The sequence below is a fragment of the Embiotoca jacksoni genome, unplaced genomic scaffold (assembly GCF_022577435.1).
Source record: "Embiotoca jacksoni isolate LCO1_2020_lvr unplaced genomic scaffold, fEmbJac1.0.p SCAF_5, whole genome shotgun sequence".
In the NCBI taxonomy this organism is placed as follows: Eukaryota; Metazoa; Chordata; class Actinopteri; family Embiotocidae; genus Embiotoca; species Embiotoca jacksoni.
Genome location: NW_027185403.1, coordinates 17,377,834 through 17,404,004, shown reverse-complemented (window position 1 = coordinate 17,404,004; position 26,171 = coordinate 17,377,834). Strand labels below are relative to the sequence as shown.

The following is a 26,171-nucleotide window of genomic DNA, read 5'->3' as shown; positions in this document are numbered from 1 at the left end:
CCACCCACCCACCCACCCCTCCCCCCACGCTCTTCCCTCCCCCTCCTCCTCTCTCTTACTGTCTATCAGAAGAAACCCTGCAGTCTCATACTACACATGACCTACTGACCCTGTTCATAATATGTGAGCTGGGTGCAGCACCAGCTCTGCAGCCCACACACACACACACACGCGCACGCACACACACACACACACACACACACACACACACACACACACACACACACACACACACACACACTGCAAAGACAGAGTCACCTTTCAGAAATGCTGTTGTGTTACAAGCACAGATGCAGACAGGAAGAAAATCATGTCATTGTTTCCTGGTCATAAGCCTGAGACAGGAAAGCAGGAAAATGTGGACTTGGAATGAGTCCAGGGTGCTTTCCTATAGCCTTCTTGCCTGTTTACAAGCCACAGCAGCGTGACCACAGAGCCTCCAACTAGCCACACCAGCCTACTGGAGCGTAACAGTCAGCCAGCTCCCCCAAATCACCCCAATATGTCACTTCTGTGCTGTCAAGGTCAACTGTCCACTCACATTCTGTCACTGTAAACGCTTACATCTAAATACATGCTCACAATAATGTGGTGATTTATCTTGTTTTGGACTATTTCCCTGTGTAATCCATCTGCCCGCACAAATCTTCTCATAATATGAACAATCAGGCAAGCCACATAAAGCCATTTCTGGCATGAGAATGATTTAATAAACTGTATTTTCTCTTAATCTATTCAGTGCCAACATAAATTCTGAATGTGTTTCACATGTTTTCAATCCAAACAATATATATTTTACAACATGGCTACACTCCATCCTGAATAGTTTTAGCAGTGCTGTGGCTGATCAGCCTTAGTGCTACTAAAATCATCAGACAGCAAGACAGCTGGAGAGTCAGAAGAGGAGAAACAGAAGGACAGTTTGGTGCGTAGCTGCTGCTGCCTGGTTGTCTGGATGTCTGACACCTTAAGTTCAAGATGAATACATTGGAGAGAGAGCAGCACATTTGCCTGAGAGAGCCTGGAGTTGTATTGTAAGAATGAATTACAATGGATCGAGACTAGACATGTAAATGTCTGTAATTAAGATAATAGCGACTTTGGTTTCAGGATGAAAAGTAAGTGGTTATCAAACACCTGTTCTAAAGAAGCCTCCCGCAACCAGAGGAAGCAGTGACACAACATGGCCTAGGCCAACAGCCCAGTCTAACACTGCTATAAAAAAAAAAAATCACTGTATTTCTATAATATTTCTGTTTGAAGGCATTTACACTGTCTGTGGTATTGTAAAAAAAAAAAGTATAGTGAATGAGATGTTCTTAATGGTATTTTCAATCTCATATTTTAACTGTGGCCTATATTAATCCAATAGGGGCTTACAGCATACAGTTACCCCGATGTGCACAGGATACTCTTCAAATGTATAATGAGTTTTCTACATGCCCAGTTTTTCCAAGGTATCCCCCAATACAGAGACATAAACAAACACCAGACTGACGAGGCTTATTGTCTCTCTCTCTCTCTCTCTCTCTCTCTCTCGCCTGTCTCTCTCCCAGTGTATGTGTCTATGTGTGTGTTTGTTTGTGTGTGTGTGTGTGTGTGTGTGTGTGTGAGAGAGAGAGAAAGAGAGAGTGAGAGAGCACAGCGCGAGACAGCCATGTTCTCCCAGCCTCCTCGAGCCAGTAACCATGACAACAGGATGGCTGGGAGACACGGTTCAAGCTCAATTGAGGCCGGTGTCTTTCTTTTCCTCCAAAATAGACCTTGGTCGCGTTTCAAGATCGACTTGTCCTCCTAAAAGCGGAGAGGAAACGCTTTTCTCTTCCTCTTCTCGGGAGACGGAGAAAAACACACACACACACACACACACACACACACACACACACACACACACACACACACCTCCATGAAATCCCACGGCCCGCACGGTGCATATCTTTCAGCCTACATTAGCTCCACAAACACTGCCGTCCTGTAGCTGGCCGGTGTGAGCAGGCTGCAGGATGGATGTGCATTTTTGTAGTCAGAGATTAAGACAGGAACGAAACCTCAGCGCAGCCTCCATGAGAAATCCTTCTCTCGCCAATAAACTAAAATACATGTTATCTAACGGGGGGCTTCGCTGGAATTGCCGATTAAACAGGGTTTATAGCGCGAACACAGCCCGACTCGGTTAAAATGATCACACTTCAAACGTGTTGTCTCATAAATAAACGTATCGTCTCTCCACTCACCGGGAAAATACGTTCAGTCAGCGGCTGAAAATGAGAGTTTCGCGGGCGGCGGTGCTCCTCTCTCCCCCTCTGGTTCTCCACATCCACGCCGGGGAACAGCACTGACAGACGGGCTCGTTTTCCTCTCCGCGCTCAGCGTCCTCCCCAGCTGCCCCCCTCTCGCCGGTATGCGCGTGCGACCGCTGTTCACGTCCGCCGACCGACCGACCGAGCTTGTGGTGTAGTCTCGCGCCTCCGCGCAGGCTGGTAGGGGCACGCGGGAGGTCCGGGCGGCGGAGTGCGATTACTTTAAGCGAATTGATGAACAGGGGGATGAACGGAGGCGTCCTCCCCTTCTCCTCCTCTCTGTGGAGCCTCGGAGTGTTTGAGTGGCAGCTGAGAAATGGTCACTGCGCTCCTCCGGCTGCTCGGGAGAACCGTCACTCTCCCGTGGTTAGAGCGCGGTGTGAACGGGACGTGTCTCCAGGGCCTGTTGATATCAGACACAGTCGCCCGTAGAGAAGATTAGCACTGGCAGTTGTGTTGACACAAGTGCTTCTCCTCTGTTACCACCGATGATAACTGTTCACACACAGATCGTATGGAAATATCATGAAACAGACTAACTTTATTGGAGAGGCAGCCCCTGCTGGCTGCAGAGGTAAGTCAAGTGGTTCCCAGACTGGTATGTCCAAAGGATCTTGGGATGGTTCTTGTGGGATGTCCTCACAAGGAGTGGTTTATTTGGGGTTTTCACCACAGATCAGCATCTTGAACAAATGTTGGTGATAGTAAAGTTTGGGAATGGACCAGAAAAACAGAGCATGCAGCTGATTTACAGACAGTCAAATAGTGCTGTCCAAGGTCTAAAGTCCTGCAGCTGTCATATCTTGGGTTTTGCATTTGTCATGCTGTATTGGTTTAGACAGGAATTGGATGTCTGCATGGGAAAACATGACCTATGAAACAGTCAATAGCCTGCTTGACTCATACAGCACTTAACTATGAAACAGCTCAGTCTAATAATGCCAAAATATACTGGACATAAATTTGAATTCCTATTTATAATCTGTCAAGTGATGACGAACTCAGTTTAATTTGAGTTGGTCATTCAATAATTGATTCTCACAGCACATTCCTTTGACCTTTGACCCCCTGTTAGCTTTCAATATCGTTCTGAAAGGCACTGTGATAAGTTCTATTGTTTTTGAGCGTATATCTTTAACATAACCAATCAGAGGACACATGTAACTTGTCGTTATTTATAGTGAGCTTTGCCCGTCCCTCTTCTCTAAAGGCTGGAAGAGACTGTCAATACTCCTTTCTATGTGGTGGGACTATTATTACAGCCCAACCAAAAGAGGAATACCACTAATTAAACCACAAAAGAAGACAATCAGTTATTGCTGGAGAACAAAGATGATGCATTCTGTGTGAGATGACATTTTCCATAAAACTTTGAAGTGTTATAATAGAGTGCACACCCCTTCTTCTTTATCTATATTTATAGCCTATATTGCAAGTGTGTGTTTGTGCATTTGTGCGTGTGTGTGTGTGACTACTTGCCTTTGTCAAACTGGGGAAGGAATTGCGGGTCTGATATTTTTTTTAGGTCATCTGAAAGAGAGTAATGGGCACAGTTTGAAATATCTGTGATCATACTGGCAAAAATCAAATGACGTCTGCTGTGAGCTGTGATGCTGCCTTGTTTGGTTTTCGATCGAACACAAAGTGTTAAAATTCTTGGCCTTGCTGACTGACAAGCAGCTATTTTTCAGCATATACTATAAATTTGCTTCGGCCCCCTCTGCCCTTGACATAGCACAGAGGACATTTTTTCCACAGTATCCCTCCACCCATATTCACTCCCTTTCTCTTTTACTTTCACTCATCTCCCACATGTAAAACCAACACAGATAAATCAATCCAAGAGCCAGTTCAAACAATTGCCTTTGTACAGCGTGGTGCTTTGAAAGTGCCTTCTTATGGCACCTCAAGGTCATAAACAGAGGCACACCAGTAGTATACGATCATACGTATGGCTCTGTGTTGTCTGCTGCCAAAATGTTACGATGTTTTCTTCAGGAGTCTTAAACACATCCCATCAAATGTGCAACAGTGCCAAGTTTTAATGTAACATCTGCATGGATCGTCAGCGTCCAGTGATCTCCAGTGATCAATAGCACCCTGGAAGGAGGCAGAAGAAGGGGGGAGTGACTCAGAAAAGAGAAAGAGAAAAGACCAAGAGAGAGACAGAAAGGGAATTAAGAAGAAGCGAGAGATGCATTAAGCAATAGGGATGATGTGGACAGAACAAAAGCGCCTTGTGTGTGTTTGAAGACAAGGGGAGGAGAAGGTTAGAGAGGCGAGGCCCACAGCAAGACAGGTATAGGGGGGTTATGCAAGGAGAAAGATGAGGAGGGGAGGAAGGGGAGGAAGGGTCGGAGGGGGGGAGGGCTGAAGATGACAAAGAGAGTTCAGAGGATGCACAGATGACCATAGAGAGGCAAGAAGAGAGGTTTGGGGGAAACCCTACTGCAGACGCAACGTCAATCCTAATTACTAATTCATTAACCTGCCCAGCTCCCTTCCCCCTTTGTAGCCACACACACACACACACACACACACACACACACACACACACACACACACACACACACACACACACACACACACACGCACACATGCACTCAGTGCACCCTGTTATGTCCCTCCTCTGAGTCCCAAGAGAGGCAGAGGGATGGCTAGATGGAGAAATAAAGAGGTGTGTCTGTAGCTAAGTGACATCTGCAGGGCCGTGATGGCAGCACTGTGTTGGAAATCCCAGAAGTAACAACATGAGGGGGTGGGGGGGGGCTAACAGCTTGCGTTTTGGTTTGTTGGGGCGGGTGGTCCTCTGTAATGGTGCACATAAGTGTGTTAATATGCACGGCTGTGGAGTCAGAATATGTATATGTATGTGCTTCCTCATGCTGGCGCTTCTTTATGTGTGTTCAACCGTGCATTCACAAGGTGTGTGTGTGTGTGTGTGTGTGTGTGTGTGTGTGTGTGTGTGTGTGTGTGTGTGTGTGTGTGTGTGTGTGTGTGTGTGTGTGTGTGTGTGTGTGTGTGTGAGTTTGTATATGAAATAAAGGCAGGTATTGGGGGAGATGAATCAATATGCTGATGTTGGTCTGCTCAAGTAATAACATTGGGAGTATAATCAAAGCAAGGGGGAGGTGCTAGACAGACTGGTGGTGTGTGTCTTTAGCTTCTACTGCACACCTCCCAGCTCTTTGTGTGTGTGTGTGTGTGTGTGTGTGTGTGTGTGTGTGTGTGTGTGTGTGTGTGTGTGTGTGTGTGTGTGTGTGTGTGTGTGTAGCCAGCTGAAGTGCACACAGGGAGGTTTGCATCCACACACACCAAGACCTCCTGCAGCATTCCTCTGCACATGCTCACATACACAACTCATTATGAAGACAGGGATACACATGTGCACACCCACGGACACATATGCAGGCATCCAAGCGTGCTCGTACACACATACAAATACACACAAACACACACAGGAGGATGCAGTGCTGCTGACTGAGGTGGAATTAAATAGAGAAATCCTCCAAACAAGCATTGATCTACAGAGTTTACAGCACTGGTTCATCTGCCTCTACAGGCCAAACAACAGGGAGCACTGTGAGACAGCTGGGGCGCACACACACACACACACACACATACACACACACACACACACACACACACACACACACACACACACACACACACACACACACACACACACACACATCAACAGGAGCCACTGCGGGCACATATACACCACACAAACATCACAGAATGTGTGTACATGGTGTGGGTCTGACTTTTATCAGAGGACTTCATAGCAAAGTGTGCTTGAGTGTAAAAGCATGAGTACATCTCTGCTATCTAATATTAAATGAATGTGTGTGCGCGTATGCACAGATTCACTGCTGAGGACGGACACAAATGGAAAGAGTTGTTTCAGCGCAGTTTCGCTGCACACCACGGCTCCCATGACAACATCCAAGAAGTTGCTTCTTATAAAACTTGGCAGCTCAGCAGAAATCCTGAGAGATGTTTACCAGTGCCATGTTTGAAGAAAGTAAACAGCCATCCAAAAAACTTGTTTTAGAGCAATACTTCAAAATAAGAGCCATATTTAGCAGAGATACACTGGAGAAAAATAGTTTGTCTGCGAGCTGATTTGAACCTAAATCCACTTTAATCACATGACTACTTTGTGAGTGAAAATGACCACTTTCAGTGATGAGAGTTGTGTTTTTAACTTGATTGTTTTGCTTCTTTGTGTCTCACTTTGGCTCTAAAACCCTGCTGTTCCAGATCTCAGAGCGACTAACTTTGTGACTGTCTGGTGAACACTGGAGAGAGAAACATTTCCCTTGGGGGTGATGGACACCAAAACAGAGCAAGAAGGAGAGTAAAACGTGGGGCTTACATTTTCCCAACAGCAGAAACATGACTCACTGCCCTCAAAAAATACACTGCTGCAACTGTGAATTCCCAAATTTCAGAATGTATTTCCTCAGCAGCAGAAGCTGTCACATTGTGCTTTCAAAAAATGTGTAAGGTACAATTTTCACCGCTATTAAACACAGCAAGAAACAATTGTTTTGTGTAAATGTATTCCACTTGGGAAGGGAGAGTTCAACAAAAGGCAACTGGGCACCATCAGTAACATAATGGCCTTGTACAACAACATTTATGGTTTAACGGTCTCGCCTGTCTCTGACAGACTCAGTGGGAAAAGAAAAAAGAAACCTCACACTTACCTCCACGTTGGACATCATTATTTAGCTGCACGCCTTTGTGTTGGACTCCAGTGATTCCCTTGACAACCTCATCAGCATTCATTACTCCTGAAGAGGAGGGGGACACAACATGTCAGCACTTGTGGTGTGTGTGTGTGTGTGTGTGTGTGTGTGTGTGTGTGTGTGTGTGTGTGTGTGTGTGTGTGCGTGCGAGAAAACGTGTCAGTATGTGTGTGTGGCTCTCATCTGGGTCATTATATCCACAGGCATGAAAAAGCAGGTTACAATGACACACTTCCCTCCACGTGACATCGGCAAATAGAGCGGGGGAGGGTCCTCATTTTTCAGCATCAGTCATTTCCACCTGTGACCACTTGTGCTTACACTGAGCTGAAAGATGGAGGGAACATATTTACCTGTTTATTTATATGAGTAATTCTCAATTGATAGCACAAAATATCTCCCCCAAAAATTACATCAAAAAATGTATACACATGTACTTTAATGTTTATTTATGAACAAACCCGATATGTGTTTATTTGTGTTCACACGTGCGTAAGTGTGTGTGTGTGTGTGTGTGTGTGTGTGTGTGTGTGTGTGTGTGTGTGTGTGTGTGTGTGTGTGTGTGTGTGTGTGTGTGACAATAAGAAAGCCAGACAGACAAATAAGGACAACACTGATGACCTTGCCAACATGGTGACAGAATGTGCCATGTGTGTTACAGACACTGTGTGTGTGTGTGTGTGTGTGTGTGTGTGTGTGTGTGTGTGTGTGTGTGCGTGTGTGCGTGCGTGCGTGCGTGCGTGCGTGTGTGTGTGTGTGTGTATGTGTACCAACTATGAGTCTGCTGGGCAGCCAGGTCAACAGAAAGACCAGTCACCATGGTAACAGTGCCACCCTCTGCCCCCATGTGCCAAGTTATAAATATGGAAGTGGCATGATGATAATATGGGAGTCCATCTGTCTTTGGAATCAGAAGAACAAATAAAAAGTTGGAGTAAGGCAGTATGTTGATAAGTAGCTTATTGGAGGTGTCAGTCTCACATTTCACGGGTCTATGAGTGTTTAATGTGCCATTTGACAGAAAGGATATGAACCACCTTCATAGCATAACTGTTTCAATTTTTTTTGGTGAACACAGGAAAAATAAAGCCTTATCGACAACATAAAAAAAAAATGTCAAATGCACATATGCATACTTATATTTTTATATTAGCCAGAGATCAAATGACTATGAGTAATGGGAAGGGGGTTAATTGTTTGTGACAAACTCAGAGAATTACTCTAATTTCTGCAGTGAGATATATATAATGTTCACAGCATAAATCTACTTAATGGAAAATCAAGGCAACAAACATTTCAATTAGGCTGCTAGAGTTCAGTCCAAACCTAGTATATGGCTGAAATGTAAGCTATGTATGAAATTCTAAACGCTATTGAATTTGAAATGATACAGAAAGCTGACCAACGGTGACTTTATTAGTCATGGTGATTTCATCCATTTTCGCATTTGAACTTAGGAGCTAATAGTTTACAGTTAGTGTCTGATTTAATATTTGATGGCAGCTTAAATTCAGCAATAACACTGTTACTCACAATGAATAAGATGTTTACATACTTAGAGAAATTAAGGTTTGTTCTGTGATTAAACTGCTGTTTCAGCTGATGCTGATGTCACATCAATAGGTTCCATGTTAGCAGCGCTGCTAATGTTCGCTTGCTGCTTTCGGCCTGCATTTAGTTAGTTCGTTGGATTTAATCTGCTGGTTGGGTAAGATTTGACTTTAGAAACTCTGTTGTGTCATCGCCTGTCCCTGTTCGTGGTTTTGTCTTGCCCTTTTGGTTACTTAGACCGGCTGACAGCAGAGGGAAGCAGGCAGCGTTGGCCTTGGCAGCATAGTCTATTCGGGGCAGTTATGAGTGGCTCAGACATCCTGATATGAAAAGGGAAGAAAAGAGTACCAGCAGCTTGTGAGAAGAACTAAAGCCCCAAGAAAAAGTAACGATAACAAAGAGTAAGATATAGAAATGTGGGTGCTGCATAGTGGTGAGAACTGGGCCTATGCAGCTCATCAGCATTGTTTCCACATAGTGGCCTAGAATTTTTTTTTTATAAAACAACACACAAATATCTGTCCAACACCAAAGAGCAGACAGACAAAGTTAGCTTCTCGCTAACAAAAACAGAATTTCATACCTAAAGAGCATTTGTCTCAGGGGTTGGTGGAGACCAAAAAAAAGCTAAATTGAAAGTGAATATTGGAATTACAATTGCTTGTGGGGTCAGAATGTACTGGACGGATGTGCAAATAACTACCTTTTTGCGAACATTTTGCTCCGGCAATTATAAAGCAATGATATGTGAAATATGAGTTTACATCTTGTAAACTCCCCAAGTTAATCAAGGCTGCCGTAAACATTGTAGGATGTTACTTTATGTTTATTCAGTCATATCATGTAATCAGTGAAGCAGCTCCCCTGATAATTCGCACACTCAATGTAGGGCTTCATTTTCAATCCAGGTAAAGCCTGGTTACAGTCAAATGAAATGGAAATGTGGGCAGACTAATATCAACAGTGGGTGCTACCGTATGTGCCTGATAATTACAACATATGTGGCATAATGATGTTAAAGTCTACTGAAAAGTCTTTCAAATTTATTATGTAAATTATGCGGGGGGAGAGAAGTCAACATACGGCATCATGATAGTATTACATCAAACACCCGAGGGTGCGTACTGCAGCACAGTTTGTTCTGCCTGTTGAATTACTTTGGGGACTAAAGCAATGCTTCTCTGCGGTCTGTTTAACATCTCATGTGAATCCATGCTGATGCACATCCTCTTCATAAGGCAAGCTCTATGTCAGTCCATGCATTAAACATGGGGCGGTTTAGGAGAGAACATGTTGGAATACCAATAATGTTACCGTTGAATATCAGCCTGATCATGTTGCTGAATGTTTTGTGGATTAAAGTATAAACTGACTTCTTCAACATGCATTGTTGACGTCACCTGAGATGTAACTTAATTATTATGTATGTGTTTTAGATTAAAAAAAAAAATTAAATTGCATAGTGAAAACAAGATAAATTATGCAGATTTGCTCTCACCAGAGACTTATTGGCAGTCTCGTCTCACCATACAAGGTATGTTTGATTTTAGAGGATAAAGGTCATGGAAATGTTGTCAACTGTGTATTCTTGGAGACTGCCCATGGCATGGATTTAAGTACAGGACCAGATTAAACCTTTATGTGCAATCTGATGTAGAAAAGATTTACAGGCTCCATGTCATCCGTCACCTCACAGTCTCCAAATTAGAAGTAGATTATTAGTATGTTTAACTGAGAATTTGCACCATGTAAGTGTAATATGTATGATATCAAAACAGTGAAAGAAGCTTTCAGCAGGGGGTGGCAAATACAATATGAACGTATACTTATACACTGTTATATCTAAATTGTGTTGAATTGAGGTTTTTATATATTGACAGTAGATTTAAACACATGTCCCCACTATAAAATATCAAAACTAAGTAAAAGGCTCTGCCATTTTAGTCTCTGTTAATCTGTTAATCAGTTAATCAAAATACCACAAACTAATAATTTTCAGAGATTGAACCCAGACTCCCCCAACTCAACTGAAACCCCACTGATATTCATTAAACCAAACCCAGTACTTAATTTTCTCACCCTCACAAAGCTACATTTGTTGGCTTTGTCTCTTTATTGCTCCAAAATGTCTCGATCAGATTTCTCCTGCAGCAAAATGCAAAAATCAGCAACAGAATTTTTAAAATTTAGATATTAATACTTTGCATTAAATTTAAATATTCTTTTGGTTACATTGTACTTTTATTCATGAATATTGCAAGATGATTTAGAATAAATGAATATCCTGATATCCTTCTTTCAATCTCTGAAAAATCCTGAGACGTGTGGATACGCTCAGTGAATAATTACATATTACACATATATTTTTGTTTAAAGACAACTATCATCTCCTGACTTGGCGATGCCTCACCAGGGTTTATTCATTGCTCCTCTGGATTTAAATATTGGGATCCTTCCATGTTATTCGAGACATAACCTGCTATTTTACATTGCTCCAGCGGAGGGTGCTGTTCACAAATTATTACCATTTGAATGTGACCACCGTGGATTCCGGTGGAGTGATAATGCCTCGTAATTGTTGGGACTTTCTCAAGATGTGCCATGACGAGGACATGTAAAGGTGAGAGTGTGACAGTCAAAGGGAGAATCATTTCCTAACCACTGGAAAATATTCCCCATGAGTCATTATTGTTGAAAACAGCAGTTGAACTAAAAGGTGTGACCACAGGTCGATGAACAGGAACATTATTTAACATCCGAGAAACATTTACTCAAACCAATAAAGGTGTGCTCACCATAAATCACCATGAATCACGGTTATTACTGGAGAAAAGGTGAAGTTAGGAGCTACAATACATCTGAGGTTATGGTAGCATCTAAGGTGGATATTACTGGTAAATCGTAGGCTTTAATTTGTGCAGTTAAAATGGAAATTGACTTCTAACCTGTTTGTATTATTAAATATTGGTCATCTCAAAAACAGAAGAACAAAGCTGTGTGTGTCTGTGTGCAGACTTGAACTTCCAGTGGCAAACTACCAGATAAACAAACAGGTGTCTGGTTTCACTGAAACATTGATTTTGGTGAAAACCAAACAATGTTGACTGATGACAGCTGCGGTTTCATCTTGCGTAATGCCAAGTGGAAGTTTTGGGCTATATCTCACTCAACTGGTGATATGCTGCTGAAACTAAACAAAAACAAAACGGAAGGGTATATTCACCTTATATCTGTAATCATGCATTTGTTGGTTGTCAAACTTTAGTGCAGAAGTAAGTTTTCAAGACAATGTACTTCACACCGATTCAAAAATATTTGTCTCAACCTTTTTATGTTATCATTTAAATTGTACAGGGTTATTGTAATATGTTTATGATATAAAAGTCACCTTTGTGTCTGTAGATTTCACTTTTAAAAGAATCTCCTACATTTTTAGTCTTAGATTTATCAGCTATAAATGGCAAGCTCGCTTTATTAAGACTCCTCAAGTGTTTTTTCACTCCAGTTTTACTTGATGTGGTTTGACCATGTTGGCTAATGTTTGGGAACAGATATGGCTGTTCTGTATCTGATGTTATTAAGTCAGTTTGCTGACTTGTGGTAATGGTCAGTTTGTTATTATTACAGTAAGAAATAGTATAACCAATAGTCTTTTAGTCAGTGCACAGGTCAGGTGAAATGTGTAAAATATGGAAAATAATGTTTTTAGTGATTAGATAATTAATAAATGTCAAATTATTTCATGGAAAACAACCACATTACATAATTGTATCTGGAAAAAACATCATGAAAATATTTTTAAATTACAGAGCCGTTTAACAAAGTCTACATTTTGGTTTGTGCTCCATTTGTGGTGTTGACTGCATTTCTTCTACAGAAGATTTATCCCACTTGAAGTTACTTCCACTTGCTGTCTGTACCAAAAATATCAAGTACCTTCTAAACCAAAACAAAGGAAGAGCAGTTAATTACATTGACTGTAAACACTCACGTTGTAGGTCACCCAGACAGGTCAGTAAAACCAGGAGACAGCCTAGTTATCGACACATGGATGTCATACGCACTTGTATGATATTAATAGCTGTGATTGCTCAGTCATGTGACTGACACATTTACAGCATCCAACTGCACTTATCAGATCTGGCACCACGGGGCGGAGCGAGCACAAAACAATGACTACCGGTATGAGAACTGTGTCAACAACCTGTTGACGGGAAAAAAAAATCCTGTGGAATAAACACCCAGATTGCTTCCTGCACATTTGCTGTTGTGATTATTGGTTTCTTACAAAACCAGCAGGACTTCCTGGAAGAAGACAAAGAAAGAAAGGGGGGAAAAAATACAGCTATGCAGACACTGTCAGTCAGATAAGATTTAAATAGTAACTGTAGAGAAAATAGAATAACTCCCTTTTTCCATGAAGCTGCATAGAGAAAAGTTACAGAGCTTGTCAGGAGAAATTAGATTCCTCACGTCCTTGAACATGACTAAATGTCACAAGGGAGCAGATAAGTTTTACAGCACTGGAAACAGTGTTTATACAGAAATTCGCATTTGATATGTACCCCCTCTGCCGTAATTCCTTTCTTTATCGCAGTGTGGGAATGTAAATACAAGATAAGAAGAGAAGAAAAGAAAAGAGGAGGAGGAGGAGAAGGAAGGAGGAGAGAAAAAGATGAACGCAGTGATGTCAGTCCGTCCCACTCCTGTTCAGTACAAATGCAGCAGAGCAGAGCTCAGCCTGCATACCACTGCTGCTGACGGCTGATCTGATCCCACACAAACACGCACACAAAGGCGCACTCTCACACTCGCTCACGTCACACTCGTCATACCACACTCACTCAGGCACTCAAAGTCAGACCAGCGCTGGGAGATGCTACCGGCTGGCAGCCACAGAGTAAGTCCACTTTCCCTCCTCTGTCCTCTCCTTTCTTTCTGTCTTTGTTGTGATTGCCATTCTACGGCCCGTCTAAGTTAATTTATCTCTCACCCTCTTCCCTCTCGCTGTGAAATGGCCACTGTTTTCTCAGACTGAGGGACTTTTCAAACTTTTCTCTCAGTATGCTGTGCACATACCTTTCTCTCCTCTCCCTGCCTTTCTTTCTTTTCTCTGCATGTGCGAGGCAGAAGCAAATCCCGGACTTATTTGCATGTTGGCACAAAGCCAGAGCTGGATGGTTTACCTTTTACACGAGAATAACAGAGTGGAGCGTGTGAATGTCGATCCGCTATATGTTAATTTTGTCCTTGTGTGATGTTTTTTTTCTTTCTGAAGTGTCTGCAAGGCTTGTTCTTGTCTGATAAGTTCGGCATGTTTATGTCTTGATTTGAATATTTCTTTTGTCTTGCCGTGCCCAGATTCACAGTGTGCAGTTCATTATAGCAGCTGTGATGCAGGTATACAACTTCTTTTGTGTAGAAAGCTGAAGCAATTTACCACAAATTAGGTTGTTTGCTTGCAAATCTTATAGTCAGGTTAAGTTTATTTCTTTATAAGAAACAGCTCCTACACAATGAAACAATAAGTGATGAATCTTTCACTTCAATCTGTAGATAATAGACACTCATATGGGCAAGAACACAAATCACAAAAACCTTATAGGGTAAAAACTACTGAAAGGGATCAGAAGCAGTGCTGCACAGGGCCAATGAATGAATGGACACTATGAACCTAAGCTCTCTACATGTTTAGTTGAGTTCCCTTCAGGCCGAGCCAGGCTCTGTCCTCCTGTTTCTGTCTTTCTGTTAAACTCAGCTAACTGGTTTCTGGCTTCACTAATGAGATTGTGGTTTTGGGAGGAAACAATCTAAATTCCTTGATGTTGCTGTGCTGCATTGCCTGTAAAATGAAAAGGATTGTTTTGCTGCTTCATTTAAGCTGAAACTATAGATTTATTTAGTCTTAGATTTAGAATAATTCAATGGTTTAACTGTGATGCATGTGTGGCCACACCTGAAACAAAAACTCAAAGTTAAATAGTTCACATTCATAAGTGTTTACGGCTTCACTGTAATATTAGACCGCCCTCAAGTGAGGATTGGTGAACTTGTTGTCACAGAAACAAACCCGATTGGCTCTCAGCTGGTCTACAACTAACTATAACTGTGGCTGTTGATGTCTATCAGTGTCACGTGTGTCGATAAGGAGCTAAAAACAGTTGAATAGGTGTTTGTGTGTTTGTGTCTGTCTGTGAAAATGTGACTGAACTTTTACAGCTGCCTGTTCTCTGCATGTCTGTTACCCACAGATAGCAAGATCATTAGCACCCCACCCTGTGTGTGTGTGTGTGTGTGTGTGTGTGTGTGTGTGTGTGTGTGTGTGTGTGTGTGTGTGTGTGTGTGTGTGTGTGTGTGGAGGGGGGGTGCATTGGGTTGGGGTGGGGGGTGGTTGGTGGACGGACATACTGAGCCGGCCCTTGTTTGCCTTTCAGTGTTTGAGCACAGCAGCGTTCTCATTGCATACACCAACACACACACTCATTACACTTGGCATTGTGGCTTATTTGCTTGGGACCTATTGTGTTCTGCCAGCCAGAACAGCATTGACTGGAGGGGAACAAAGCAATACAGTAGATATAATCTCTCTCTCTCTCTCTTTCTAAAAACCACAACAGCAGCCTTCACTGCCCAGTTGAACCAGACACACTGTTCCTCCACCTCCAGAGAGGTGAACACACTCCTGCAGAGCACTTCACAAAGGACACTACAGTGACCTCCAGCAGTTAAGACTGTACCGGATCCCATATCCTTCAAAGAAAAGGGAACCTGACTCTGAGCAAAGCGGGAAAAAGGAGCGAAGATACCCAGCTGCTGAAACACTACCCACTGGACACAGAGGCAGAGGGACTGACAGCTGTCTCTGGCACCTGGGAAACAGAGGCAGGATGCTGGCTAAAATCCTTGAAGACATGTGGGTGGAGCCGGAGGTGTTGGAGGCCCTCAGTGAGGAGCAAAAGAGGATCCTCTTCCTCAAGATGAGGGAAGAGCAGATACGCCGCTGGAGAGAGTGGGAGGAGAGAGATGAGAAGGAAGAACTCAACAACAGCAACACCAGGCCGAAGAAAGGTAGAGTTGATTTTATTATACTGGTTAAACTGGTATAGAGAACACATCCTGCTCATTACATTACATTACACTACGGTGTATAGTATGAATTAAAGTAAAGCAAAAGAACAGAACAGACTGAAGTCGCAAAAGTTTTTCTGCAGGAAGAAACAAGGTCACTGGCACATTTGGCTTTGAGTTTAACAGTGACATCAGCCATGAGGTTAACGCTGCTAGCTTTCAGCTGGAAGGCCCGCTGAAGTCCCATTTCCAACTTGTAATGTCAGAGGAGTCTAACCAATGTCAAAATCCAAGATGGCTGCTCCTTACAACAACAGCAGTGAAACCAGTTGTACAACTGCGGTGTTATTTGTGTTTCATTGAAACAATTCAGTGACTAATCTGCCCTTTCCGGCTTGAAAGCCCAGCTCGGACTTTCAATAGGCCAATTGTGAAGTAGCATAATTTCCTTATGGTAAAGGTGTCACAGGTGTCGTTAATTATTAACAAATTGGGTCATGAATTCCTTCAAACTGAATATATGTTTCATAGTTTGTTGAATTGAAACCTGCAGCCAGCTTGGTTCTACAGGCTGCTGGTTCTTGCTTCATTTAGTTCATAAGAGTAGCACTGAATACCTCATAGCCACCATTGAACACCGAGGGAGTGATTACTGTGTTTTTACTGTAACTATTATGAATTACTATGACTTTATGTTCTTTATCTTATATAGTATATTGCTGGTAAGTGGCAACCATTTTTAGGAGCAACAAACATGCAGGTTTTGTTAAATAGTACACTTAAGGTCTTGTACAAATAATTAATGTTGACCAGAAAACTTCTGAGTGCACATGATTAATGAACTACATAAATAAGCAGTGGAGAAACACCCTCTCAGGTTACCAATCTGATTAATGTGGGTAAATTACACCCGAGGAAATCCTGGGTTTTTGTTTTGCTCTGCCGGCAGCCCGTGAAACGTTCGGCTCTGGCTCTCTGTCTTACTCATTTTGCTCGGATGTCCTCCATTTACAGTGTTAGTTTGAGTCATGGAGACCCTGTCACCTCGATTGGTTTAACTACACAATGGGAGTGTGTCTGTCTGCATGTGTGTGTGTGTGTGTGTGTGTGTGTGTGTGTGTGTGTGTGTGTGTGTGTGTGTGTGTGTGTGTGTGTGTGTGTGTGTGTGTGTGTGTGTGCGTGCGTGCGTGTGTCTGTCTGTCTGTCTGTCTGTGTCTGTGAGTGATAGAAGCCTCTATCAGCGCCAGTCAACTCGTTCCATTGGCTGAAACCTGAATAAGATTGAGTAAGCTTTGTGGTTTGGGGCGTCACCACGCTTTAAACCACATATTAAGTTACCATCTTTGTTTACCCAATCTCTGCCGTGTCACCTGAGAGGCGACCGAGTGTGTGTTGTCTGAGTGTTTATGTTACACAACATACAATCCAGTTAGACGTCTTTCATTCTTTGTTCACTTGTCTGTGGCTGTTAAGAACAAGCCTTTATGTGTGGGGATAGGCCCATAAAAATCACACACATACACAATTAATCCTGGGAGTGAAGATTTCTATGTGAGGCACAGTATGTGGGTGTGGGAGTGATAAAGGCAGACACCTCAGTTCAGTTCAGGGAAATGTTCTCTGCGTCTTGTTATCACAGTTATAACTCAGTGAGGTGACTGCAACTGTGAACATAAAGGTGTGCGGCACAGACAGACCTTGCTTTATTTCCCACATGCACAATGTAGCATTATGTGTTGTGTGACAGCATATAAATACAAGTCATCCTCCGAAGAGAACAGAACACAGCTGCCTTTGTTCGCTGGTTTTTCAGAAATCTGTACAGTCATCTCCTTCGTGTTCACCGGCCCTACTGCATGTTGTGTATGAGGGAAATAGGCACTAGATCACAATTGGCAGAAAACTGCTGTTGTGATTTGATATTGAAAAGCCACGCCTAAATGAGTGATTTCAGGGCAGGTCTTTGCAGGTACTGTGTCATGGAAAACACCTGAGTTCTCACCTGTTGGAGAGTGGGGTTTATGTCTAACCACTGTCATGATTTTAGTTTTCCAGGATGACAATGTTGCAGTACATCACTAATTTATAATTTGTTAATAAATGCCATTGGATTTCTTTAAGTAAAGTTATAGAGAACAAAAAAGATTTCCTGAAACTAAACATTTGCACAACTAATGAAGGGTGTTTCAAGTTGAAACTGTAGAGGGGGTTTCTGTTGAACTGTCCCGGGTCAGTTTCATGTAACCCTGCCTTCTCTCTGAGGGAATGAGGTCATTGTTATTTACTATTTCCCCTTTTTTTTTTTTTTTTTTTTTTTCCCCCTTTTTTTTTTTTTCTAATGATCCCACATTGTTTAAACATGATTCATCATATTTATATTCTGCTATGAAGCTGCAGAGCTTGCGGAGAGACTCAAGGTTTTAACTCTGGACAATGGAAGGACACAGAAACAGGAAAAACAGAAGTGAAAATAGAGTGAATCTGAAAAGGTTAACAGTCACAGAGGACAAAGTCCATTGCTGATGCCTGAGGTCGCCCAAACTCTATACTTATAGGACAGCACCACCTTCTGGCTGATGGCCAGAATAACAATTTATGAACAGACTACTTCATTTGTAATCTTGCTGAGCGTTAGATCCTCTGTCACTGTGATAAATATATTTTTCCATTCTGGCATACTCATTTTGTTGTTGTTGTTTTCTTTTCTTTTGTTCCTAGCTTGCAGTAAACATGTGAGCTGGCTCCTCGGTCGGGACGGTGATGTGAGCGTCCGTGTAATCGGAGAGGTGGACGAATTCAGGTCCTCCAAACTCCTGCAGAGCCTCATGAACACAAGGTAGAAACACGGAACTCAAATGACCCCATTAAAAATGTTTTACAGCATCACTGATTTCAAATCTGATTCAGAAGTATAAAAGCAGACAGTAACAGTGTTTGACAAGTGGCTTTTTTTTGTCACAGTAGAAGTCAAGCAACATTGTGTCAGCTAATGTGTTAATTTATGTATTTTTAAGAAGCTTTAAACAAAAGTAAAAATCTCTTGTGTTTTGCATATTTCACAGGCTGAACCAAACAAATTCAAAGAATTACAAACTGATGTCTTTGAAACCATAAATTATGAAGTTTATTAGTTTTTGAACATTAACCTATTTTAAAGTGATTGGCTGACACTCATTTTGTTTTGTCAGTTGGTTCTTCTACATGTTTCTGAACCAACACATAAGAGCGTCCTCACGGGTCCTCATAGGTCTTGCGTAACTCAAACCGTCTTTGATAAGATCAACGTTGAACTAAAGAGTTTCAGTCAGCCAGCCGTCTCCTCGTTCCAATTTAATTATGGAAGTTATTTGCCAAATGAATTCGTATTGGACTGATTCAAATGTTGGGCCGGCTGTCTGCGGGACTAAAAACGGACGTCTTTGTCTTCCAGACTCCAGTGTGATGATACGAAGGACATCCAGGCTGTGGACTTCCTGCCAGAAGGAAAGGCCCAGCAGCTCGGCTTTAAAGAAGACATCCAGCTTCCCCTCACAGATGTTAGCGTGAGTTCATGTCTTTGTGTGTGGGTTTCAAGTTAGGAGGGTCAGATGACCAGTGTGTTGGAGTCTTACCATCGAGTTGTGCCCCACTTACACACAGGATGACCCAGCTTCACCAGCCGACCAGTCGTCTGAGGAGGACTTGGACTCCTGCAGCGCTGATGACGACCTGAAGGACCCTGCCGAGGACAGCGACAGTGAATCAGGCAGCAGCTCGGACAACCTCTGTCACTGGGCTCCTCTCTACAGGCCCCATTTTAGTAGCCATGGTAACCAGCCGCTCAAAGCCCAGCTGTCAGACACAGAGAGGGCCGGCCCACAGGACAGAGGTGAGAAAAATAAAGAGGGTGGAAGAGGTAGAGAGAAACCTGATATATGTCTGTTAGTGTTAAAACGTAAAACACATAAGGAGGTTGTAAATAGAACTTGTAGTTCAATAAAATCAATCAATAAATCAACAAGAACCCACAGTTTTTGTTTAGAAGGCATTTCTGAAAGTACAAAGTGTAACATTTGAGCATTTAGAGGTGATCTGTCTAATCTTATGAGAATATTAGTTGTAACAGGCATTTTAATAACTGCATGGATGAGTCGTGTCATTTAGTGTTTAAAAAAACCCAGTTTGGATCTATGAGTTATAAAAGGGCAGATATGCTGCCACACTGTAAATATATATTATTACAAGTAATGTTATGTTAAATAACATGAAAATGATCAGATAATATAAACTTTTTGGATCTAATTCAGGGAAACTGTGATGTATCACAGCTGCAGAAGTACAGGAATGGAAAAAAAATGAAATATGCATTATGAGCATGTTTTATGTACTGAAAAACACCTGAAAAATCACAAAAATATAAGCTTAGTAAATACTACTTACTTCAACATAAAAGGTAAATGTCTTCATCATGCAGACCAAGCGTTAAAATATACATTTTATGATTGGAATATGATCAGTGATTCGTGAAGAGGTAAACATCTTTTTCATGTTGCAGCTTGTTGAAGCTGGAAATAATTTGAATTGTTTTATATGCTGCTGAGTGCATTACTCCATAACAAGGACTAAGCTTATCATATTTTAAAGCAATAGTTCATTTTTGGGGAACATGCTGATTTGTTTTCTTGCAGACAGTCAGGTGATAAGGTACCACTGTCAGGTGTGTCCAGGCTCCAAATGAAACCAAAACCTCTTGGTGATTGCTTCTGAATCAATCTAACCAGGATTCTGAGAACTCACTCTGACCTTTTTCTCTCTTTCTCAGAAACTGTGTGTTGTGAAGAGAAGCCAGAATCCAGAGGTCGCGTGGCACACCTCAGGAAGACATTCGCAGAAGATCCTCACAGCACATTGCCTGCCTGCACCAAACCGCCTGTACCTGCCAAACCTGCTCATCTCCAGAAGAGAAGCACGCCGTCGGTTCAGTAGGACTCCACGCGCACCCAGCTTTGCTACAAGGCACCACTTGACCCCCAAAGAGTCAGATCCTGTTGTACTGAGTGTAACGGGTCCTGTGCAGGAAAAAGGGCTCAGTTATACAGCGACAATCCAGGCTGAGGCTACATCCACTGAAAGAGGAGGATCCTTACTTGAACCCGGGAAGAGAACTGAAATAGACTTTATTAGACCTCATTTCAAGGTCCGACCAGCAGACAGAGAAACGTCTGGAGGGCGGGGTGAGAGAAAGACTTGAAAGCTTTTGAACTGAAGTCTACCTGAATGATAAAACTAAGCAGCTTTGATGTTGGGTTGAAATTCAAGTTCAAATAGACTCGCACCGTGTCTGTGATTGACGGGGAGACACAGAGCGAGGTGCCCAGAGAGGGAGACACTCGCAGACTACAGACTATTTACTACCAGTGAAAAAGTACTGTGGTTTTATTACTCGCACGTCATCAGCAGAAGCTGTCTGCAACGTAAAAGAGTTGATGAATCATATTCATTTTCCTCTGCTCTGATCCAAAGATTATCTGCTTTAAATGTAGTCCATGTTTTAACACTACTAACCTTGAGTGAACAAGATCCTCCTCCAGTAGATCAGCTGCTGCAGGAGTTTTGGGGAGAAAAATAAAAAGCCCTGAATTTATGGTAAATGATAAACAGATTGTATATATGTAATAGCTTCATCTTGAAGGGGATTTAAAACATGTGACTATCCCTCACATTCACACACACACACACACACACACACACACACACACACACACACACACACACACACTCACTCACACACACTCACTCACACACACACACTCACACACACATTCATTGACAAGCACCGACCTGCTCAACAAGAGTGCTTCAGGCTTTAGTGACTTTCTCAACAAGACTTTGACCTACTGTTGGTGTTTTTATGGTGGAAACCACCGACTGAACCTTCAGCGCTGGTTTGGACAACAGTGTTACTGATATAGTTTTGGTTTCTCCAGCGCATTTGATGTCAAAAGGAACAATAATTATGCGGTTCAAGCATGTGCTGACTTGGAGCTATAAACTGAGGCTGTTTAAAGGGACGGAGGACTCGAAGCTCTTTTCATTAGACATCCTCGCGGCATAGGTCCTTGACCATGTCGGTCCATCAGTTGGTCGATCTACCACTTCCGCGATATACGTCAACAACTACTGGACGGGTTGCCATGACATTAGTCTGCAGATGGTGAATCCTATCTTTATTTCTGACTTTTCCTCGAGTGCCAACATGAAGTTAACCGTCGGAGAATTGTTTTGAAAACTATTGAATGGATTGCCAGGATGATCTATAACTTTGAAGACCCTCTAAGATTTCAGCTAGTGCCATCCTCTGGACCAAATACCTGCAAAACTATCAGCCTCAGCTGCAGTTATTATTTTTATTGTGCTAGTTAACAAATATTAGCATGCAAAACTAAGTCTGCCAATGTGCAAAACAAGTTATACCTGCTAATATTAGCATTTTAGCATGATAATGTTAGCATTTACCTTAAATCACTGCAGTTCATAGGTACAGCAGTACTTTACCAGCACATATAGACAGCTAACATGGCAGCAGACTATCAGACTACAAACTGCTCTGATTTTAGTGGACCAAATGTGATTTAATAAATGAGACCAAAGACTTACATGAGGTCCTATTTTATTGATCTTTTCGGTTAATTGTTGACTTTGAAGTATTTCACAAAACGATATACCAATAATATTGATGTTTTTCAAAAGCTTTTAGACACATCTCACATCTGTTATTACATGACCAAAATCCCATACTTAAGTGAATTGAAACAAATCAGGCATCTCCATGACAACCAAGCTAATACCATCTGGCCATGATGTGTGGCTGAAAGCTGTGGAAACAAAGTAACTGCAATTTGTGATGAGGATTTTGTTTTTCTCATAATATCTGGTTTCAAATCATTTTCTTTTGAGTTGCTGCCTGAGGTCTAGGACCCAGAGACATCAACAGATATTCTCATAATTAGCATCTTCACTTCTTGCTTGTTTTGGGCTTTTTTTGTTGTTGCTTGAGTGGTCTTCAGAAAGTGAAACATATGATCAGTTGTAATGGGGTCAGCTGGCAGGGTGCGGTCAGGTGATGTACTTGGCTTGGCAAGAAAATGTTACTTTTTGGCCCGAAAACTGTGCTGTGTTTAAGCTCACTGAACTGCGCTGTCATCAAATTAGAGGGACTGTGTATAAAAAGAACTTCTATGCTGGTCAGCCAATTTGGATCTGGACACCCTCAAACTCCCCTCCAGCTTTGAGTCAGCACCTTAACCTCATGGTCATTGTTGCATTTCTGTTCTCGTGTGTTGAAGCACAGATCTAAAACAACGGGAAACCTGTCCCTGGACAAATATTGATGGAATCTGCTGCTGCTTTGACAGGACATCAGAGGCAAGAAGCTCCAGAAAAACACAAAATTACAACATGTGTTACCATGAGAGAAATAACGGTACCTCATTTTAGAGGTTTGGAGTCTTTGAGCTGTAGATACTACCTAACTAATTGGTCACATGTTCCCTTCACTTGGTCACTAACTCATCCCTAAAACTCAGCTCTTGCTGATGCTTTGAATTTTGTATTTTACCTTTTACTTGTATTTGTAATATATATTTACTTCATGTCTGTTGTTGATATGAAAAAGAACAAATTTGTGCAACTAAAAGAGTGTCTTTCTTTTCCAGCAAAGTTGTGTCTGAATAACAAGCATGTTAAGGGTAAGAGGGGTCACTGGAGAAGACACAGAGAAGTTGTTGATAGTGGTCACTTACACAATGATGATCTATTCAGCGGGATGGATCAGAAAACCGCCCATCAGAGATGAAACGGAGCGCACAGAAAGCTGATTAGCATGTGGTTTAGACTGAGACAGAGGGCGAGACGCTTGAGGAGACAGAGCAAATGAGAGTCTGGTCACGGGAAGCAAAACGTCACAGTCAACTCAATAAACCTCTCCACATTCCCTCACCACCCTCGGCCTGTGTGTGGTGTGTGTGTGTGTGTGTGTGTGTGTGTGTGTGTGTGTGTGTGTGTGTGTGTGTGTGTGTGTGTGTGTGTGTCTCTCTGTCCACCCATATATCTTGAATCATGTGACTCGACACGAGCAGTCATGCACACAGTGTGAAAAGCCCCGCTATATATAGTAGGACAGTGTTGGGTTTCCCAGTAAAGCATTGTGGGAGCCCGTTGATCTTTGTTCCTTAAGAGAGAGCATGTCATTGACTTCATGTAATGTTTGGATCTACTGTTGGTGCTTCTGATTATTTTCTGTCCAGCCTGAAAGTTGAGATTAGGACACAAGAAGCACTTCATGTGTGACAGTAAACCTCAAATATTGTCAGAGAGCCTTGAGACAACAAAAACATTTCATATCTAATTTTTTTGAATCAATTCATTAAGGGAACAGCATAACATTAGTTGTAGCACTAAAGTGAAATATTTTTCTCATTTGTAGCCTCTGTTACTGATTCACTGTTGTAAAAATTCAGATTATAACAGCTGTTGAGCATGAAAATGAAATTAGAGTCAGGAGTTCCCTATTTGGCTGCAAAATGTGCATTTTTCTCTTGCAGGTTTTGTAAGTTATAGCTGTTGTGCAACCTCTGAACAATTAAAACCATACCTTAAAAACCATACCTTATAATAGTGTGCGCTGTAAAATGAATAAAACGGTATATATAATACATAAAGTGCATATCTTAAATCCACATATGCTTTGTATATTTCTAAACATACACAACTTATATTGTATCTAAAATGTGCTACTTTACAAAAACTTCTACACTTTGTACAAAGTTATTAAATAGTAAAACCCTGGTCAACTCAACCCTTAACTTAAGCAACCTAACCAAACTTAAACTTACTGGGACTCTGTTAGACTTGAAAGCATTCTGTTAAAAAGCTAGTGTCTCAATAACATCATCAGAAGTTATACAAATAGGCTGCTGAAAACTCATGACTAGTAAACTGACTTTAATGTGCAAAACAAGTGAAGTTCTTTTTTAAACCCATTAAACTTAAAAAAAAAAAAAAAAGGCCCCTCCGCCAAAAAACCCCAGATGTATTAATATTTTTGGAGCAATCATATTTACATTTTTACCACAGGAAAAAATAGGGTTGACACATTTTTGTAATATTATATAATTGTAACAGTAAAAAAAAAAAAATGAATAGATGAATGTGCTACACTAGAGGCTCTATGTATGACAATGTCAGATTCAGGTCGGTCTGTCCAGTATGAAACGTATGTCTCCCCTGCCATGAAATTACAAGTGATGATTCCCAAGTTTTTGTTTGGCATCATCACCAGGTTCATACATTTTTTTCTCCAGTGCTTTAGTTATCTGTACTTTGTCTTTATAAAAAGTTCGTGCTAACTACTAGCATGCTCACACAATGAGCTGCTGAACTTGACAAACAGTAAACCTCAGGACACGAAACCTGACTGCCGCCCAGGCATGTCAATAAATCAGACACACTCTCGGACTTTGTATTTTATAAGAGAAAGAAATCGGAGTCTGTTGGAGCTGGAGGCTTTTTGGAGCCAGCCCCTAGTGGCACTTTCAGGCACTACTCCACTGGCTTCACTTTTCAGACCCGTAACATACGTCCATTTTTCATACAGCCTATGTTGAATGGTAAGTTAATACATTGCAATTTTAGTTGGGTAGAGTATTTTACAACATATATTGAAAACGTTGACGTCTTTCAGTTTAACTTTTCATCTCCTGCATTACGTTAACCACCTGCTAGCTTTTTAACGCTGTCCATGCTGCCGTTGCACATCAGTGTTGCTCTCATCACTTAATCACTTGAATGCCAAACACAACGTGTACTACTGGAGACGGCATCTGACAAGAGTCTGGTGACGTTGACATCAGCAGCCCAGCATCTTCTCTCAAGTCTAAAACCAAGTAAGTTGTGGGTCATTCATGTTTTTGGGTTTACTTTTGGAAATGTTGTTTACTAGTTTGCTGACTAACTATAAAGTAATGCAGCTTGCCCATAAAAGCTTGCCAGCTTGCTAAAATAGCATCAGACAAGCTAATCCAGCTTTAACTGTGACTTTGAACATGAGCAGAGATCTTGCCAAAACATATGAGCCATTAAATTCAATACTTTAATGTAAATAGATTCCTATATCACTGATGTAAATAGGTGCCACCTGCACATTTAAAGAGGCTACGTCCCTAAACGATGGACATATAAGAGGGCCGAGGAATCAATAAGGCCTATCTATATGTGTCGACTCAGCAGAGATTATATCAAAAGAAAGCAGTTGATCTACAGGAGAATAAATATTGAAAGCAATACAGAATGTCTAAAAGGCCGACTGCTTTGTATTTCATTGTATTTGAGTTGGTCACTTGGTGCCTGCCGTTTTCTTTTACATAAAGACATTTCCACCATAAATTGATGCAGAAAAATTCAGAATGCAGGAGATGAAAGATTTACCCCGGCTTAAAGTACCCTAGCAGCAACAACA

The 26,171-nt window shown here is 41.8% G+C and overlaps 2 protein-coding genes across 2 annotated transcripts in view; one reads left to right on the top strand and one right to left on the bottom strand.

Moving 5' to 3' along the window:
- The window catches only part of psd2 (pleckstrin and Sec7 domain containing 2), a 33,968-nt gene extending 31,473 nt beyond the window's left edge, over positions 1–2,495 (bottom strand). The window contains 1 exon segment of the mRNA XM_069170392.1: positions 2,235–2,495. The gene's annotated coding sequence lies outside the window, so the exon portion shown is untranslated.
- Positions 2,496–2,641: 146 nt separating this feature from the next.
- On the top strand, positions 2,642–24,798 carry LOC138210945 (SH2 domain-containing protein 4A). Its single transcript, XM_069170393.1, has 7 exons — positions 2,642–2,874; positions 13,206–13,508; positions 15,226–15,676; positions 18,395–18,512; positions 19,107–19,218; positions 19,316–19,544; positions 20,478–24,798. Exons 3-7 carry the CDS (start codon positions 15,496–15,498, stop codon positions 20,639–20,641), a joined length of 804 nt encoding a protein of 267 aa, XP_069026494.1. The 5' UTR covers positions 2,642–2,874; positions 13,206–13,508; positions 15,226–15,495; the 3' UTR covers positions 20,642–24,798.
- Positions 24,799–26,171: the final 1,373 nt, after the last annotated feature.